Source organism: Sesamum indicum, linkage group LG12 (genome assembly GCF_026168435.1).
Source record: "Sesamum indicum cultivar Baizhima isolate 11 linkage group LG12, ASM2616843v1, whole genome shotgun sequence".
Classification (NCBI taxonomy): domain Eukaryota; kingdom Viridiplantae; phylum Streptophyta; class Magnoliopsida; order Lamiales; family Pedaliaceae; genus Sesamum; species Sesamum indicum.
Window position 1 is genome coordinate 8,740,558 of NC_142668.1, and position 20,557 is coordinate 8,761,114.

At 29.2% G+C, this 20,557-nt stretch overlaps 1 protein-coding gene across 1 annotated transcript; it reads left to right on the forward strand.

Moving 5' to 3' along the window:
• The first annotated feature begins 6,803 nt into the window (after positions 1–6,803).
• On the forward strand, positions 6,804–12,763 carry LOC105178517 (alpha/beta-Hydrolases superfamily protein). Its single transcript, XM_011102005.3, has 5 exons — positions 6,804–7,062; positions 7,561–7,703; positions 7,837–7,966; positions 10,538–10,729; positions 12,174–12,763. The coding sequence occupies exons 1-5, from the start codon at positions 6,865–6,867 to the stop codon at positions 12,381–12,383; spliced, it is 873 nt and encodes a 290-aa protein (XP_011100307.1). The 5' UTR covers positions 6,804–6,864; the 3' UTR covers positions 12,384–12,763.
• The last annotated feature ends 7,794 nt before the right edge of the window (positions 12,764–20,557 follow it).

The following is a 20,557-nucleotide window of genomic DNA, read 5'->3' on the forward strand; positions in this document are numbered from 1 at the left end:
AGTACCCCTCTGATTTTAATGGTCGTCTAACAATTATCCCATTTCATGAATTTCTGTTGGATTTTCATCTATTTTTTTGGTAAACTAACCAAAATGCCCTTGTGGATTAAGATTTATAATTTTATTTATTTTAAAAAATAATTTTTTATTGACTAAGTGAATAATTTTTTATAATTTTTTATTGACTAAGTGAATAATTTTTTATAATTTTTCAAATTTTATCATCCACCAGTTCGATCTTTTTATAAATTTTTAATTTTTTTTAAAATACAGTAAGGGCATAGTTAACAATTTCATACCTCCATTCATGAATTACATAATTTCATCAAAGATCAGGGTGATATTTGTAATTTTTCAAACAACAAGGGGGTATTCGTAATCATGTCAAACCTCAAGAGAAGTCGTTGTAATTTATTCTTATATTTTTGTGTGACTTCTTTATTCATATTACAGCTTATAATTTTGAAGGTGATGAAAATGAAAACTGCCTCTCAACAAATAGAGAATTTGGTTGCACGACTTGATTTTCATTCAAGATGAACATCCAAAATTTTATAAATTATTTTGATAAAATGTAGTATTTTGTTTGATATTAGTAATTTTTTTTTACTTATGATTTAGCAAATGAATCTTAATATACATGTCATTAGTTAGATATGACGTGTGATATAAGTTAAGTCGTATTACATTACAAGTAGTAATTACCTTCTTTAGTAATTCAAATATGATCCTTTCTTCTTTTCATTATATAAAATTTTGAAATATTTTAATTCAAATTAATAAAATGGTTTATACTAACCCGACCCAATACATTTGCAACTCAACCTTTTTCGGACCCGACACATTTTTAACACAACACTTTCGGGCCCAACCCAAATCCAATCCAACCTGTGCATTTTCCACCCCTATATATAATTATGCGTAAACTTTATGCAATATGAAAAATAAATATTTGGCATTTCTAAGGTTTCTTCTGTTTAATAGATAAATTTCTTTGTTGGTAAAAAATTTATCGAATTTGCTGATATTAATAAAAAGGTAGGATAGAAATTCATATTTATTCCTGATTGATTATTATTAGTTTATTACAAGTCAATAAATCTCTGAATTTTTAAGTCTCCCATAAATAGTCCATCTCAAATTTGTCAAAATACGGTTTCAAAAGCTGTTGGTAACATTATCATATGATTTTCCAGTCTCAACATCTATTTTCGTCTGATTTTGTTGTTATTCAGTGTCTATATCCATCTCTAATTTCTTTGATAGTGATGGTACAAAAATGAGCTCGACTAGACTCTTTTTAGTCAAGAGTGTTATTGAGCACAATTATACTAGAATATAATACAAGCGTCTTTTTTCTTTTTTCAATCCCCCTCCTGATGATGAATGAATCATTTATACTAATACAATATTATACTAATTAAGATAGGTAATGATAAAGTAATATTCTATCCTCACTCAAGATGCACAGTGGATCGAACTTGGCTAACCCAACTCAGGATCGAATTGAATCAATAAAAAAATGGATTGGTTCGCCCATGACCCGCTTGGAACCGGGCTGGTCCTGGGTTGATCCAGGAATAAATACCTAGGACCAGCCCAGCCCAAGGTGGTTCTACGAGGGGCTTATTGGCCCTTTACTTTAAAGTACATTATATATATTCTTAACTATTATTTTTTTATGTATAAATTTTTATTTAATTTTATTTATTTTTAAAGATAATTATAAATTTAAATAATTATTTATAAGGAAACCTCAATATGATAATAAAAAAATAAAATAAACAAGCACAATCGAACCTAATACGGGCTAGGTTTGGCTAGGTCCAGATTGGTCTATAGACTAGGGCTGAGTTTAAAAGTGAATCCAATTAAGGCCCACTTAGAGACCCAGAACCGCATCAAGACCGACAATAAACAGTAGTGGGTTGGTTTTAGGCGGGGCTTTTTCGGGCTGATCCGTGCCAGTACCCGACACACTGTGCACCTTAAAAATTCTCACCTACTCCTGTTACATAGCTAGGATTAATTGGTCATAATCATTTAAGTAATTTGCTACATCCAAATCGATTTGGTAAGTCAATATTTCCTTTTCCAACATCTTTCTTTTTTGAGAATGTCAATTTTTTCTTTTCACTTTTATTTATTTCGCTCTTCAACACCTTCATTTTTCAGGAATGCCAACTTTTTCTTTTGTTTACTGATCTTCTCCTTTGGTCTTCTTGACACTTGTCCCTACATCAGAGTGCATATTCACAAACTATTTTGTTTTGTGCAATTTTGACATACACATTGGAGTTGGTTCCTTATGCAGACTGTACTTTTCTTTCGGCTCGCAAGACTAGTTTTATAGTTTTTTTCTTTAAAATTGCATGTGAAAAATCACATGAGGCTTTTAAGTTCATTTCTTAATTTTAGTATTTTTGTGTTATTTGGTCCATTTGACTATTTCGATCGAAAATCTGGCGGGTTTCTATTTTTAAAAGGTAAAATGATCAATTTAAATTTATTTTCTCATTTTAGTTTCTTAAATTTATAAAATTATCAAATTACTTTATTTTTTAGGCCGAAAAAGCACTTCTTTGATATTTTGGTTTCTTGAATATGACATAACTATCTCACGACTATAATGGAGACTTTGAACTTTTGTGTATAAAATAATAACATATTGCTTAAGTTAGAATAAATACTCTATTTTTTACATTTTCAAAATTATAAAAAAGTCACAAAGTTATGAAATGAATATTTTTAATCAAAAGTTAAACCTAAATAATATTTATTAAATATTAATGATTATGGTGTTGATCCAAAAGTTGATGGAATGTACTTTTTTTTAAATAGATTTTTTGGTGGATTTTATATATATATATATAATTAATCTTAAGATATTATTTTAAATATACGATTCCATTTTATAGAAAAAGTTTTATAAAATTTATTATTATTATTATTATTATTATATATATATATTTTTAAAGTTAAAAAAGCAGTAAGAATACATCGATTGACTTAATATATTATTATAACTAAGACTGTAAACAGATACATGGATTCAAATAAATAATTAAAAATAAATAAAATTATAATAACTCATATAAAGTGAGATAAATACTTATATAAATAAATTATAATAAACCCAACCTTTTTTGCCAATAATACCATATTCCCGAAAACCCAACCCTCCACCCAAAGACTCACTCCTACGCAATCGATCCCATGACAACGAAATGGATTTCTCCTCATTCGGCAAAAAGTTAAGTTTATTTCTTACTGTGTTAACAAGAGTTCAAAATTTTTATTAATCACATAAGATAATGATTACATCATATGCATCAAACAAAAATATAAAAAAAATTATTTTCCCAACTAAAAATGACTAATTTGATAAATTTACAAACTTAAGGGACTAAAGCGAAAAAATCAAACTTATAAATTGATCATTTCAACCTCCAAAAAGTTCAAAATCCGAACACATTTTCGCTGGTCAAATGGACCAAATTGAACCAGAAACTAAAATTTAGGGACACTAGAGTTAATAAATGAACTTAATTAAGGGATTAATGTGATTTAGTATTCTAAATGCTTTCAATCAATGAAAGGGAAAATTGCATACCACCCCTGTGAGATTAAAAATGAGCAAATTATCCCATGTGAAAAAAAATACTAAATTATCTTCCTGTATTTTTCAAAATTAAGCAAATTACCCGCCTCACGCATTAATGAAGTGCACACGCTTTTTCTTTAATTGTTTTTTTTAATTTTAAATTATAAAAATACATTTATAACATTATTTAAAAATCATTGGATCTGATTTCAATCTAAGGTCCAAATTTAACTAATAGATCAATGGTCCAAATTCTATTTCAATTCAAATCAACTGTCTGGATTTAAAAGTATATTTTTATGTAAAATATATTTATATAAATTTTAATAAAACATGTTATATGTAATATATTATATATAATTATAATATATATATATATATATCAAAAAGTGCGAGATTTGTCGTTTGGCATAAAAGTAAATGTATCAATAAGCGATTTTTCATAACTGTTTTTCCAAACACTCAAAACTTAATTCTTTTTTACTTTTTTTATACTATTCCGAACACTTCTAACTTTTACTACAACTAAAACTATCAACTTTCTCTATAATCTTTTTTATAAATAAAATTTTTTGCAAACATCCCCTAAATACAATTTACCCCCTGTGAAACTTAAAATAGCTTTAAAAACCCTATAGAAAAAAAGAGATATAAAAATCCCACTGTCATCGGAAAATGATGTGCATTGCCTCCATGTTTAGGGATTTTTTGTAATTTTTTTTTCATAGGTGATTTTTTAAATTTTTCTAATTTTATAAGGGGTAAAGTGTAATTTTAATCCTTAAATTTTGCAACAACTAAGAAGACTTCTCCTATTGTTGTTTCTCTTGTGTTCCCAAGCTCCATAACCTACAACCACCATTTGGTAACGATGATTACCGTTTTGAATTTGAGTTCCATCAATAAGAGCGACGGGTCCAACAAAAGTAGAGGTGATCACAATGTGGTTCACTTTTTTTCTAAATTATTTACAAATCGAATTATTATTGACGATTTTAAAATCAAAAGTGCTTTTATATTATTTCATACGGTTTCGGTGCATTTTTTTGTAGTTTTACTATTTATAACAAAAACAAGATATTAAGAATGATAAAAAGTAATAATATATATATGAAAAAAATGCAAGCAACCCCATTGTGATATCGCAAATGAGCAAAATACCCCCTTATGAAAAAATAAATAGCAATTTACCTCTCTATATTTTTAAAATATAACAATTTACCCCCTATGATTTTTAAAACAATTTACCTCCCTGTATAAGGAGGTAAAAGGCTTCATTTTAAAAAGTACAAGGGATTAAATTGCTATAATTTTTTCATAAGGGGGTAATGTGCTCGTTTTCAATATTACAGGGGGATAAATTGCTAGTCACCCATATATATATAGTCAAAACTCTTTAATTGACAAAACTGCAACTTATCGAAATAGTTGCAGTCAAATATGTAAGAAAAAAATGCAATTTTAATCTTATAACTTAAGAATGATGGTATTTTTGGTTCTACACTAATTGATTTTTGCAATTTAACCCTATAACTTTCAAATTTTAACAATTTTAGTCATTTTGGCTGAAAAATTATATGTGAGTTGCAGATATCCCAATTTAATGTAGTTATAGTTCTATAACTTTGGGGGTTGGGTTTTTTGGTCCTCCACGAGATGATTTATAGGATTAAAAATATAATTTAATTGGGTCATGTATAAAGCACATGCAATTTTTCGTCCAAATTGATTGAAATAGAACTAAATTGCGAATATCAATTCGTACAGGATAAAAATGCAACTCCCTTTAAGTTATAGGGCTAAAATTATAAATTTTCCCGAATACGTAATAACTTTCCAACTAATAAATATCGGATATAAAAAATAATGAATTTGCCAGATAAATATAAAGCATAATGACATCCCAAAAAAAAAAAAGATATTTAATGTACTTTTTTACCAAATTATTTTATATATGTAATATAAAAAAATTAATATATATATTTAATAGTTTAGTTTTTGGTGTTATTTTATTATTAAACTAAAATCAAATTAATAAATGCGGTACGATTTTACTCTAACTTAAAATTACAGTCTATTAAACAAATCATAATAAACAATTCGACTCCATTTAATTTGGACAGTTTGAACGATTTTGAATTTTTTTTTATCACCCCTATTGATTATAATATTTTTATTATTTTGTTACCTTTTACCATTTTTATTTCTCTACATTTATGAAAAACTTATTATTTAACAACTTATATGAAAAGTCAAATTCAAAATGCATTTTGACAAAATTAAAGAATATATTCAGCTTGCATTTATTAAATTTATTTTTTTTCTGAATAATTAGTAGTTGTTTTACTAATATTTTTTATTTAGTTAAAAATAATGACATGATTGGAGTACATGATTCTTTTTAATTATCGATAAATTATGAAAGTATACGAGTCTTTTTTAAATTTTATTTTTCATGTGTGGGAATTTTTTATCCACTTAATTAGATTTCAATAAAACTTAATAGTCAGGGACCATAGTAAGATTCGTTTAAAAAACGAGAGATTATTACGGTGCATTTGATAGATGAAAGATTAAAATGGGGGTGAAAGTATAAAACAAGAACAAATGACGAGATTTGACCCGAAAAAAAATGTTCATTTCATCGTAATTTTCTCTAAGTTATTTTTTGAGAAAAATGACATCTGAAACAGAAATTAGTAGTTTTTAAATAAAATTTTTTTCTTCTCAATTAAATAAAATAAAAGCATGATTACGATAAATTTTTCTAAAATTTGATATAATTATAAATACTGCTTATTGTTTGGAAAAAATCAATACCCCTTGACGTTTGATGAGATTATGTAATATTTGAATGAATGTTTGAAATTGTCATCCTTGTTCCTACAGTATTTTTTAAAAAAAAATTGAAAAAATAAAAAAGCCGAATGAAATGGATTAAAAAATTACAAATTTACAAATTTTTTTCACTAAGTCCATAAAAAACATTTCAAAATTTTTTTAATAATTTATCTGTAAAATTATAATTTATAGTTCATAAATACGTTTATATCAGCTCATAATAAAATACATAATACCTAATAAAAATTAACAAATTGAGTTAATTGTTATATTCCCGTTAAAATCAGGGTATTGCGAATTTCCAAAGAATTTGGAGGGCTGGTTGGGATTTAGTTTCTTCTTTTGTGTATTATCCTGATAGTCATTTGGCGAAAGCATCATTTGCGTTGACTGTAAATTAAATAGGGAAGGTGGCAGCAATGATGTCGTATGGTTCCAGATTCTTCACAAAAGCCCTCTTCACCAAATCCAAGACCGCTTCTAGTTCTTGCACAGCGCTCTCCCTTGTGAGAACCCACTTCGCTTCCTCTACTTCTCTTCCTCGGGTTCGAGCGATGGCTACCGACTCTGCTGCCTCTTCACCATTCAAGAAAGTCCAGATTCAGAGAGAAAACACGGTTAGAATGCTTCGCCTTTTGGGTTCCATTATTCGACTGCATAATGGAGGGAGTGATCGATTTTTCCATTTGCTTTACACTTATTCATGATTGGTTTCCGTTTGGGTAAAGAAAGATTGGGATTTTGGTGAATTTTATAACTTTCTGGGCTTTTTGCTGCGATTCAGTTGTGTATAGTGTAAAATTAGTATTTCGTGAATTTATTTACCGTGATTCTGTGTATAGCTTTGACTTGGATGAAAAAGTATGACATTTTTGCTAAACATGAAGTAGCGTAGGTTTGTAACGACAAGTGGTAAAGATTCGTTGCTTACAATTTCTTCAAGAATAATAGGCCGAACAAATATGATTACGAAATAACGATAAAGTAATAGTTAATGCATTCTTTTTTTGTCAGTAACCAATTAATTTGTTAAGCATTTTTACCAAAAATTATAATTAGCTTGTTTCTGTTTTTAATTTTGCTTCTCTTTCTTGGTCTGGAAATCCACCAAGTAGACATTTGACGCTTACGTGATTGGCAAAGACAATGCTCCTGGGATTGTTGTGCTTCAGGAATGGTGGGGTGTTGATTTTGAGATCAAGAATCATGCTCAGAAGATTTCTCAGTTCGATTCAGGCTATAAAGCTTTGATCCCAGAGTAAGAAACAGTTACACCACCATGCGAGTTCGGCTTGGTATCATTTTGCTGATGCCTATACCTGTCATTGTCATGATTTGATCCTATAAAAGTATTAATCTTGATTTCTCATCTGATATTTTATGCAAACTAGTTTGTACCGGGGAAAGGTTGGTCTGGATGTTGCTGAAGCACAACATTTGATGGATGGTCTTGATTGGCAAGGAGCCGTAAAGGATATTGAAGCCTCGGTTAATTGGCTGAAGACAAATGGTTCTCAGAAGGTACGTGACTTCGTGACCAGTCTCTTGGGGTTATTGCCCATTACATTATCAATTTATATTCTTAAGTGTTTAAAGTATTATATTCTTTGTGGCAGGAATCTAAGTTCACTGTTTATAACTTATTATGAGTGTCCATACTTGTGGCTAGCATATATATTTCTTTTGACTGTAGTCCCTTTCTTTTCCATTTGAATTGGTATGTTAGGAAATATGAGTCATATGAGGGGCCTCTATTTTTGCCAGAATATCTTAATTCAACTCATTATCCGAGAGTACTGTGTTTATTGTGTTTCTCACGCTTTATTGTCTGTATTGCTTGATACCTTTTATGTAATTTGTCTCTCTAAAGCGTCTTATCGGGTGAAATTTATTCTTTCAAACAAAAACTCAAACAAAAAGCATCCTAAAATCTAAATTGGAAAAATTGGCAAAATGACAGCACCGTGGTCCTCGAATTGTGGAACTGCGGTGCCAGAGAGGAGCTCCAGAAGCATGAAGGAGAATTCGGCGGTAAGTTAGTTCCATAGTGCTGGAAAACCAATCCGAAATTACTGAACAGACAATCGGAACAGAGAGGCATTGCCTTGCCACCAATACTGAGAAGTAGTGCTCCGCTGTGTGCTCGAAAGCTGGCAATATAGGAGTTTTGACATTTTAGGCTAATAAATTTTCTATTTTGCCCACGAACAAGATTGAAGAACTATAAACATTTAGGGCTCTAAATGGGGATTTTGAGACTAGAAAAATTCAAGTTGAAAAGACATTAAGAGTGCGAATCACATTTGTAAAGACAAAATTTCCACTAACTCTCAAGAGCAAGATCATCTTATCAAGATCTCCTTCTTCGTGTTCTTGTTTTCCTCCTTTTCGATTTTGTCAATGTTGAGTACTCGTTTTGTCATGACGTTGTACTTATCGATTATGAACTAAATTCTTTTAGTAGACATTTTGATATAATTTGAACATTAGAATCTTTTTATTGAGTCGAATTAATTTTCTTTATTTTGCTAGAGTTTGTTGTTGTTCTTAGCATGTTTAAATACTAAACAGCGTTTAATTGATTTGATGTCATGAAGGAACCTGGAATGAAAATTACATCATATTTAGATACTGAACCCCATAAGACAAAGAAGGAACGGTAACGAAAGCTTGATCCTATGTAGAATTCGGATGAATTCCTTGATGTTTTGTCAATCAGTTGATGTTTGTCATTTGCTAATGAGAAATTCATACTAAATATTGGTTGAGAAATTTGACATAAGTTGGGAAACTGTATCAATACTTAGGAGGTTATTCATCCGTTGCATACATAGTTAGATTAGGATCAATTTAAGTAAAGAGGATTTGGTTTCCTGTAAAAAAAAAAAGGAGGATTTTGTTCAAGTGAAACGAAATTACCCTGGTCTTTGCTTAATGTTTAGTTCTTTTGGCTGCCACTTGAGTTTAGAGAATAAGATAAGTAATCATTCAATTTTGATCTTTCGCACACGTGAATCTTTGTTGCCTTGTGGCGCAATGTTATGTCAAAATTGAATTTTGAAAATGGACGAACTTATGGGACAATCAAATTCAAACTAAGCAAATGTATACCAGATGAAAACATATAGTCCATATGTGCATACATAGCTTGCAGTTAATTTGCTCACTTTAGTAAAATTAAAACTTGAGAGGTTTACCGAAGAAGGTTGCCTGGAACTTATGGTCTCCTCAACCTTTCAACTTCATATACGTTCCAGATTCTATTATTTACTTTGCATTTTTATATTGTGTAATACTGTGAATACCTCTGAGAAATACTTTAGCTGAACATTAAACCACCGCCATCCTCTTCGAACATCTTGAAGCGCAAAGTCGATATCCTTGTGCTAGGGTATCTGTACTCTATTATCTTTCCATCTGATGTCATACAATTAGAATCACTATTTCTAAAATAACTAAGATAATAAAAAACATTATGTTATTACTGGGTGGTGGGTGCTTGTGAGGGTTGAAGGAAAAATTATTCTTGGTTGAGAAATAATAGATTAAGTTTGGGAATTTTATGAAGATATAGGATGATCCAAGAGTTTACTCAGAGACAAAAAGAGCACAGTTTTGTTTGCATGTCAACATTAACCCAGTGAAGCAAAACATTCTACCACTTTTCCTGATCTTTTGAACTATGCTTTAATCCTTCTCGGTGGTGGCCTTCACCATTTTGATGCAATTCAAGATTCATTCTGTTCCTCCTTGTGTGATGCTTTTTTTTTTTTTTTGGTGCTTCTTGCATTCAGCCAAATAACGACTCCTCTAAGAATAATAAATTTTGATTTATCATTTCAACATCTTATGTCCTAGCAGAAGTTGCAAAAATTTGTATTGCAATCATACTCTTTGGACATTCTTCATAGATTCACTATCTTTCTTTCTAGTAGAACTATCGTGCTTGATCATGTCAGAAGGATCTAATCTGACCTTTGTGAAAAGAATTTTATTTTGCTTAATATCATTTTATTAAATTATTAAGTGATATAAAATTGGTGAGATGAATTGATTGATTCCTACTAATTTGTATAAGATTGGCCTCAATAGGTTGGTGTCACTGGATATTGCATGGGTGGTGCCCTTGCTATTGCAAGTTCTGTCCTGGTCCCTGGCGTTGATGCTGTGGTAGCCTTTTATGGAGTGCCTTCACCAGAGCTTGCAGATCCGGTCAATGCTAAGTCACCTGTGCAGGCTCACTTTGGTGAGCTTGATAGTTTTGTCGGATTTTCTGATCCAAAGGTATGATCAAGAGATTCTTAAGATACTTATATGCTTGTACTTAGAACTCTATTTTCTATGCATCTTTTTATGTTATATCACTTTGTTATTTACAACCTCAAAACAGCTTTGCAATTTCTATATGCTAACTTTGAAATGCTCATGAGCTTTTTGGTAAGTTCCCATACTTTTGTAACCAGCTACTAGTGTAAGCAAACAAGAACCTCAAAGCTTTTGCTTATCTTGAGAGCTAGGAATAATACTTAAATACATATAGGCAGGTACCTTCAGGGTGAACCAGGGTAGTAACCCTTTTTGGTACTTTGTGTTTAATCTTAACTTGATCTATTGAAGTAAGTGTGTATTTCTTCATCAGTCACATTGAGGATGTCCATAAAGTTGTTATTTTTGTATAAGGGAGATGTCTTGTGTTCAGTGTGATATAAACCTGGCTCTTTGTCTACTCCTAGAAAAATTACTGTCATGGTTCATAGCTCACAGGAGCTCCAACTGTCACCCTGTTTCACCGTTGAGTCATTGACAATGCTCAATCAAAAGAAATATCCAGTAAGATATCTATATATGAGTGACTCTCCGGTTTGTTGTAAGCTGTTGGCTCATGTTTGACATTGTAGGTTTATCAGGCATTAACGCCTTTCTGAAGAACATTCAAGAAACATCAATTTTTCAAACATCAATGTTTGACATTGGCATCATTTGAAGGGGTCTTTGTTTTATTCCTATTTCCTAAATCACGAGATTGAAGAGAATTCAGCAAAATGTAAATCCATCACCAATTAAAACATTAAGACTACTCTTCCAGTGACTGTTAGTATGAGTTCTAGATCCTCGTTCTTCCTGCTCTTATCTGTTAGTTCCATGCCTAATCAACCATAAATAGCTCTAAGACCTAAGCGACAAAATGATATACATAAACCATGCAATCAACAAAAGGTAACTCATTGGAGCATTTGAGCCATGGACATACCCTGAATTTGATTGTGTTTGAAGAAAAGATTCATCTGCTCTATTTGCAATTTCTTTGTATTCCTGTGGTATGAAAGCCAAGGAGCTTTAATAAGGATTTGAATCCTAGTGACTAATGCATGCATATGAGATGAAGGACGATATGTTGCAATTACAGAATATTAATGCATAATAGGTTGGATACCCTCACATATTCTCAAACTCAATGGAAGAATTCACTAGTGTGATGTTTCAATTTCCACTGTGGATATTATGCAAAGACTGACAGGAAAAATATTGGTTTGGCAATGAAGGTGAAATTTTCGGTGCTAATTCTGCCTTGATTTAGTCCTAATGGCACTGTGAGCTTGCTCTATGTTTCTGCAACATTTTAGCTTTAAATTGTGGCTGAAAAGCCGACAGTTTTAGTTGATGAACAAATTGTTTAAATCGAGGTCGTCTGTGTATCTTATTTCCCGGTTTTGAACTTTGTTTCCAGACTGGGAAAGCTTTAGAAGAGAAGCTGAAGGCATCTGGAGTTCCCCATGAGGTATACATATACCCTGGAGTTGCCCATGCCTTCATGAACAGTTCTCCAGAGGGAATACAGAGACGAAAAAATATGGGAATGAACGATGAGGATGCTGCTACAGTCGAGCTGGCATGGACTCGCTTCCGCTCATGGATGACTCGTTTCTTATCATCCTGAAACTCTGTGCTTCTTTACGGCTGCCATCTAATGTATAAACACATCTATGTTGACATTTCTTGTCGATGTTACCAATGATGCTAATACTTGTTGCATGTATTTACCGGGGCTAATAGTCGTTGTGTGCTGGGGTTTGCGGGGTACAGCATATGTTCAAATGGGTGTCCTTCTGCGCGTTTGGATTCCTGCATTTTATAAATAAAGATTGACAAGCTGTTGGAGGAGAAGCTCTGCTCATGTGAGGTTTGGTTCCAGTACTGAGTTTTACCACCTCCCACGTGGTTTGATGGGTTAAAGCTTTGTATTTAAGTGTGGGGAAATTCTAATCGACTCGATCAAAGTTTAATCAATTATATGATAAGTGTAATATATTTATCGTATTATCAGTGTATAATTTAAAAAAAATAATTAATTACACAGGACATGCGTGCTCTGTGTCTAAGTAACTAAATAAAATTGTTTTAAAATTTTTTGAAATATATAATTAAGAAATGGTAAAAATAGATTTCATTGCTGCCTTAAAAAGCATATTTATTATTATTTTACGTTATTAATTATTTTTCAGTTATTACACTTAGCATATTTAAGATTAGAATTAATTACACTTAATTTCCTCACGAAAATATGAAATTATACTGTTTTTAAAGAAGTTTTGAAGTTATTCTTCCTTCACACTGAATACTAATAAAAATGCTTATGCTTGGGTTGGGATGAAAAATTATATGGTTAGGGTTCAGACGAATAATGCTAACGCTAATAAAAAAGATTACATAAAATTTTGATTTTGCCTTTTATTCAATGTATTTTATGTATATTTTGTATTTATAAAGATATATATGTAATGTATATATGTGGGATACAAATTTTCTTTTACTAGGTATCATCGGACATGATTCACACGAGCATATAAAAAGAACTTTGGTGTGAGATAATAAAAAAGATTATAAAAGAACAAATTATAACCATAAAATGTAATAGTTGTAGAGAGTAAGGTGAGACAGAAATGTGGAATAGTGGATAATTAAGAGAAAAGAAAATATAACTATGAAATTATTAAAAAATATTAAAATTACTAATTTGATCAATACTTTTTAAAGAAAAGAAATAAACTAGAGAGTAGATTGGGACATTCAAAAATTAGTACGACACAAGATTTTTTTTATAATAATATTAGTTCTCGTCGCACGCGGTTCCCGCGAGCATATAAAAAGAGTCTTTGTAGGAAATGATAAAAAGAAATTAAGGTGTGAGAGAAATGTTAAGTAGTGGGTAGCTAAGAGAATATAATTGTGATATTATCAAAAAAGTATTGAAATTATTAATTTGACCAAATTTTGTTAAAGGAAAGAAATGAAATGAAGGGTAAATTTGGATATTCAAAAATTGTACGACAAAATATTTTCGTTTATAATAGTATAAATAAATACAAAATTATTACATGAAAATGTTAAATAATTTATAAAAGTAAAAATTGATTTGTTTTTTTGCCAACGACATCCTTTTTGTCCAAACTTAACGAAAGGATGTCAGGTGTACTGAATATTCGGAGGGGGTGTAGGTGTAATTTTAAAACTTTTATGCGAAAAAATATAATTTTGCATTTTTAAAGAGAGTTTAGTGCAATTAACCCTTAAGATTATTATATAAGTAGGATTTGTAATTAAATAATACCATAGCAATTAATTTTATTCATAATAAGAAAAATATTTAATTTAATATTTTTAACTATATTATTGAATCGATATAAACTAATTCTGTCAGTTATTATTATATAAAATATATTCAAAAGCATGTGAAATCAATACTAAAAATACATGGGCTACACTCCTGCCAACTGGTTACTACACGATCGAGGGGCATCACCTCGACCAGCAGAAGCAGCCGGAGGTGAGGGCGCTTTGGCTCGGCCACTGCGCCCGTGGCTTCATGCCGTGCGCGTTGACGAGGTTGATGGCCCCTTGCCTACTATGGTCTCAACAACTGCTCCCCTTATCAATCGTTGCCCCACAGATTGTGAGTTAAAAATGTAAACGAGCCGAACTTGATCAAGTTTTTTACATCTCAATGAGGTTGACATAAGTGAGCTCGAGCCTGACCATCAAACATTAAGTTTAAGCTTGAGCTTAAGCTCACAAATCGAGCTCACGAGCTTGAATTTGTTGCTTTTTTTTTTTTGTAATAAAAAATATTATTATAAATAATAATATTAAATTTTAATTATTAAAAGCGTTCAAAAAACATATGCTACAATAATTTAATCTAATATTATGAATATATGACTTTATACTATCTTAATTATATATTTAATATTAGTTTAGTAGTCAAATAATTAGTAAAAGCATAGAAAATATGCTTCAAATTATATAAATACTTCACATATTGACCAAATAAAAAATAGTAATAAATGTTAAAAAATTCAATAATACTTCTAGTACGTCATTTTGAAAATATATTCGCCTAGATTTTTTTTTTTACTTGAACTATATAATGTATTAATTTTTTTAAAATATATAAACACAAATTATTTCCTAAAAATAAAATGAGAATGCTCCTGAAAATACATTAAAAAAATGTGATGATGACAATTTAAATTTTTATATCTTTCAATTATACAAAAATAATATCAAGAATTTTTTAAATCAAGCTGGAATTGATCTCATTTTAGATATATGTATATCGCAATATCACTGAAATAAGTAAAAATTATTCCACCATCAGTGTCAGTATTATCTCTAGATTAATCCATATAGAACACCAAATTTCGACATAAATTTATAAGCACTAAAATAGAAATATTACATATCATGTATCATGGTATAGATATATACCGACAAATAATATAAAGAATTATAAGTAATTGTTAGAACTCGTCAATTTATAAAAATACATAAAGCTAGTTGTATTTTCCGGAAGACCCTTATATAAATTTGTAAAAAGACTCACTAGCACAATATAATTTTTCGGAAGATCCTTATATAAGTTTATGGTCCGTATAAATCGATGACTCTATAAAATTACAAATATAACTAGGACAACTTAGTAAAATGTGATCCTATTGTTGTTTCCTTATTTTTAAAATTCAAATCCGGCCGTAGTTCATTTCTAACTTTTCTTATTGTATCCAAAAGCTCCGATTTTCATATTGCAATAAAAAATTGCTAAGAGTTGTTGCCGCTATGAGTGCTTCCTTCTGCGTAATTGATTGCAAAGGCATATTATCATCTTCAGTTTCATTCTAAATTGAATTTTTAACAACACTAACTACAATTTCTTCAAACTGTAGGCTTCTGAACGTGTATCGTTTTCATCCAGATAATCCGATGGGTGACTGATATTCATTTTGTTGCAGTAACCAAGGCCATTAATCATCTCACATTCTACATAAAATCGAAAAAAATCTCTTTAAATTAATAAATATTAATTTATCTATTAATAAATACCTCGTTAAATTAATAATTACGTTATCCCTATGTTATTATTTTATAAAGATTTTACTATATTACTATAACTATAAAATATTGTATAACAATATATATACCATTAATTACAATTTATAATTAATATACATTATAATTGAAAACATACATAATATATATATATATAGGGAAAAGTATTATTTTAATCCGTTAAGTATGTCTAATTTTAATTTTAGCCCGATAACTATGTCCATTTTTGTTTAGATCCAGTAACTTACGAAATTGCTTACTTTTAGTCCTCTGACAGATTTTCGGACAATTTTACTCCTATGCAACTTTTGAAAGGCAGATTTAGTCCATATGCACATATAGGGGTAAAATTGTCTGAAAATCTTCCAAATAATGAAAAGTAAGCAATTTCATAAGTTACTGGACCTAAACAAAAATGAGCATAATTATTGGAACAAAATTAAAATTAGGCATACTTAGCAGACTAAAATAAAACTTTTCTCATATATATATTATAAATTTATTATTATTTTAAAATCTAAAATTAATATTTCTTGTGTAAGGAGACTTTGTTTAGTTCTCTTTTTTTTTTTCCCTTTAATTTTAACTTAAGTTTCATTATTATTCACCAAATACATAAATCATGAGTTTTTGCTTTTCTTATTCCTTCAATATTCTAAATATAGGAAATAAATTTAAAATCATAAAATGAAATTACACTATTTTGAAAAAGGTGTAATAGTGATCATCAATCCTCAATTGATTAATAATACCCTATGCATTAGGCAACCACAACCTAACCTTTGCCCACCTTTTCAAAGTCCCTTTTTTTTTTAAATTATTATTTTTAAAATGAAAAATTAAACAAAGTGAAAAGGAGACAAAAACATGTCATATGAAAAGAAAAGGCAAAATAAAGTTTTTTTTTATTCTTTTTTTAAAAGAAAAGATAAAATGGTACTTTTTTTATTTTTATTTATTATGTTAAATTCAAATATAATTTACCTGTAAAAAAATTCCTTTTCTTTTTGAGATATTAGCATTTGATAATATTTAATTCTTGTTCTTGTATGATGTTTGTTTTTATGAAAAGTTTACATGTTTAATTTTTTAAATATTTTAATAATTTAAAATTATTTTAGCAATAACTTGTTTATGTTTTAGGACAAAATAAAAATATAATAATTAATTGGTAAAATTACAAAAGTTAATCTTTCTTTCTAAATTTATTTTTTCGTACCAGATGAAGAAAGTATTTAAAATTTACTTATATTTTAGTCGTACCAAACAAATTAAAAAAAAGTGTTATTTATTTTATGTCTCAATCCTTTTTACTTCTCCCCTCTTTTCCTTTTGTTTCATTGAATCAAATCAAAACCTTAGTGACTTTGTGTTACCTTAACCCCTACCTCTCTCCCTTTTATATTAGGCTTAAATGCATAAAATTCTCCTGTCTTTTAAAAAGTCTTTTAAAAATCCCTCATATTTTAAAAATAGGTTAAAAAAACTCCTCTTTGTTTTCGATCCTTTCCGTTAAATCTAAATAACGATATTAATTTTTATACAAAATGATCGTTATACCCTACTTAATAGCCGTCAGATCTAATCAATTAATCTTAATAGTTGAATTTTAAATTTATAAAAAAAATCAATTAAAAATATATATTATAAAAAATATTATTTGAAAAAAAAAAACAAAATTAATCCCCACCACCCTCATCCCTACCCCGACCCCACTATCCACCGCCACCTCCCCCAATCACCCCCACCCCGCCGCCTCCCCTACACAACCCTGCCACCGCCTCCCCTCTTCCCCCACCACTCCTGCTTCCGTTCTCCCCCTAAATTTGGACGATGTTAGAACAAAAAAGAGGGCAACGACGCTGGTGTTGTCTTTCTGTGGGCGACGCCAAGACCCTCGTCGCCCACATGAGGTTTTTTTAGTCTATTTCGAAAATACAGGAGGGAAGGGATTAGCTTTTTCAATAAAACACATGGGGTAAAATGCATTTTTGCCCTTTATATTATTTAATTGAAACATTTATCAATACGTAGTTTGGATTATTTATCAAGAATTTATATTGCGTTTTACATTATGATTCATATATACCTTAAATTTATAGACATAAATTCATATGATTTATACATGTAAAAAGTATTTTACACCACACAATATACATAAATTTTAATAAAAAAATGAAGGACATAACTATTATAAAAAAAAATGAATTTATCTAGAAGATGGAAAAAATAAATTGCTTATATTTAGTGCCCATAATTAAACAATAACGACAACAACACGTTAGCAAAATTTGGGTCCCATTAAATACTAACGAAAAAGTAAAGGTTATCAATAAAAATAAATTAAGTGTTAATTTCAATATTGTCACATATTATATATATTTAATAACAAAATAATTTATTTTATCATAATAATAAGTTTCACAATTTTAATATGCAATAATTATTCTATAAGGTACTGTCTACATTGTTCGATGGGATTAATGTGTGATAAATTTTTTGGCCTCTTCAATGATTTTTTTGTTTTGTCCCTCATTTAAGACATAGAATTACAAGTATATCCCATGTCCGAAAATCAAAATCCCACTTTCTGAAAAAAAAAAATCGAAATTTTCTCTATTTTCGTCCAGGTTCATCCTTCTCGCCGTCAATGTAGGTGGACTCCAATGAAAAATGATTGGGATCGCGAAAATTAAAAATATAACTTCAAAATATTATTTTAGAAAAATAAAGAACCAAAATATCACATGAGACAAAAAATATTCAACTTTTTATTTATTTATTTTATAGTACCATTTTTATTTATTTAGTTATTGTTTTCCTACTTATTTCTCAAACACCACAGGCGTGAACGATTTGGCAGTTGACATATTCAAAGGGCCTCATGCAAACAAGAAAAAGACATTCTTTTCTTTAATGACCATACATTATATGCACTTAGGATAGATTACGACGATCTCCGAAATATATAAATATTTTTTTGAAATTATAAATATTTCTTTGTAACAGTTCATTATAGGGATATTTGTTAGGATATTTAAAATTTAGGGGTATTAATTTTTCAAACAACGAGAAATATTTGTAATTAAGGTAAACTTCAAGGGAGCTCATTGTAATTTATCCTATGCAGTTCTTTACAATTTTTGCAACTTATTATTAAAATTATAAATATTAATCTATTTTACCAAACACTCAAATTTTATTATTTTTTTCACTTTTCACTTTTGTTTTTAAACACGTCAATATTCACATTGCTTAATCTAATTTTTTTTTACAATTTAATTTCACCATAAAATCAAAAACTACTGCAAACACCTTCTGAATATTTCTTATTAGAATATAGATATTGATAGGCATGTATAAAATAAAATAAAATAAAATAAAAAAATAATGAGAAGGTGTATATAGAGGCTAGTTTCTTTGTACTTGAATAATAAAAAAAGATACCAAAGGGCATAATAGAAGTTGTCATGTCAATTATTAGTTTATGGGTTATTTAATTATTATTGACATTTGCAACCAATAAATATAATTTTATTGCCCTACCCCACTTCCATATTCTTTCTCCTTTTCTTATTCTTGCATGCATCATAGTTAGGTAATTAATTCATCTTGTGAAATTAAATTTAATAAGAATCTAATATTATTGTCACATCAATTATGTAGGTTCAAATTTTTGACTAACATGGGGAACTATTTGTTAGACGAAAGCAAAACTCAAAAGGTACTAGATGTAATTTTTTAAAATACAAGGATTTACATTTAATTACACTAAACTTTAGGGAGAGAGGAGTGTAATTATTCCTTAAATAAATCGAAGGTGGCGTTCAGGAAATACCGGAGGTCATGGCATAGGCTCAAAGGTAGGTCATTCATTTAGTTAAATTACTGAATTTATTGATATTAACAAAAAAAAAATCTAAAAGAAAATTGATATTTATCCTTAAATGACTTATTACTGACTTATTGTAGGTCAAACAGATTTTTTTTTTTTACTATACTGATCTTATAATGGTGAAGATATGTCTACTCATATGCATTAACGTATAAAGATGTGCAAGGGTAATTTGATCAAAAAATACTTATTTAACATGCAATAAACCAATAATAAGTCAATCGGCCTAAATATGAATTTTTATTCTATTTTTTAATGTCAGCAAATTTAGTGAATTTTAACTAATGAAAAAGTTTATTTGTTAGACGGAAGCAAACTCTGGGGTACTAAATGTAATTTTCTAAATTACAAAAAAAAATTTACGTATAATTACATCAAATATGAGAGAAGAAAATTGTAATCATCCCATTACTTTGTAATACCGTTTTCTCTCTCTAAAAAAACGTATATAAATAAATTTAGTCAAACATCCTCTTAACTAACATGAATTTAATAAAATTTGACCTAGAACCTAGAATTGTCAAATCAAAATTATTAAACTTAAGATCGAATTACATCAACACCCCCTAAACTTAAATTTAATTACACAAATATTTTTTATTATAACCATAATTCTTATTTAAAAGTAAAATTTTACAGGTTCGTCCCATAAGTTAAATTATATTAACACCCTCTTAAAAATATATTTATAATTTTATAAAAGAAAAAAAAAGTTTGACAAAATCAAAATGGTTGTCTTTTTCTCCAATGTGGGCGTGTCCAAATTGCCCACAAGGCTCCTCTACATGTAAAAAAGAGCTAAAGTATAGTGACTTCTCTAAATTTCAGTATAA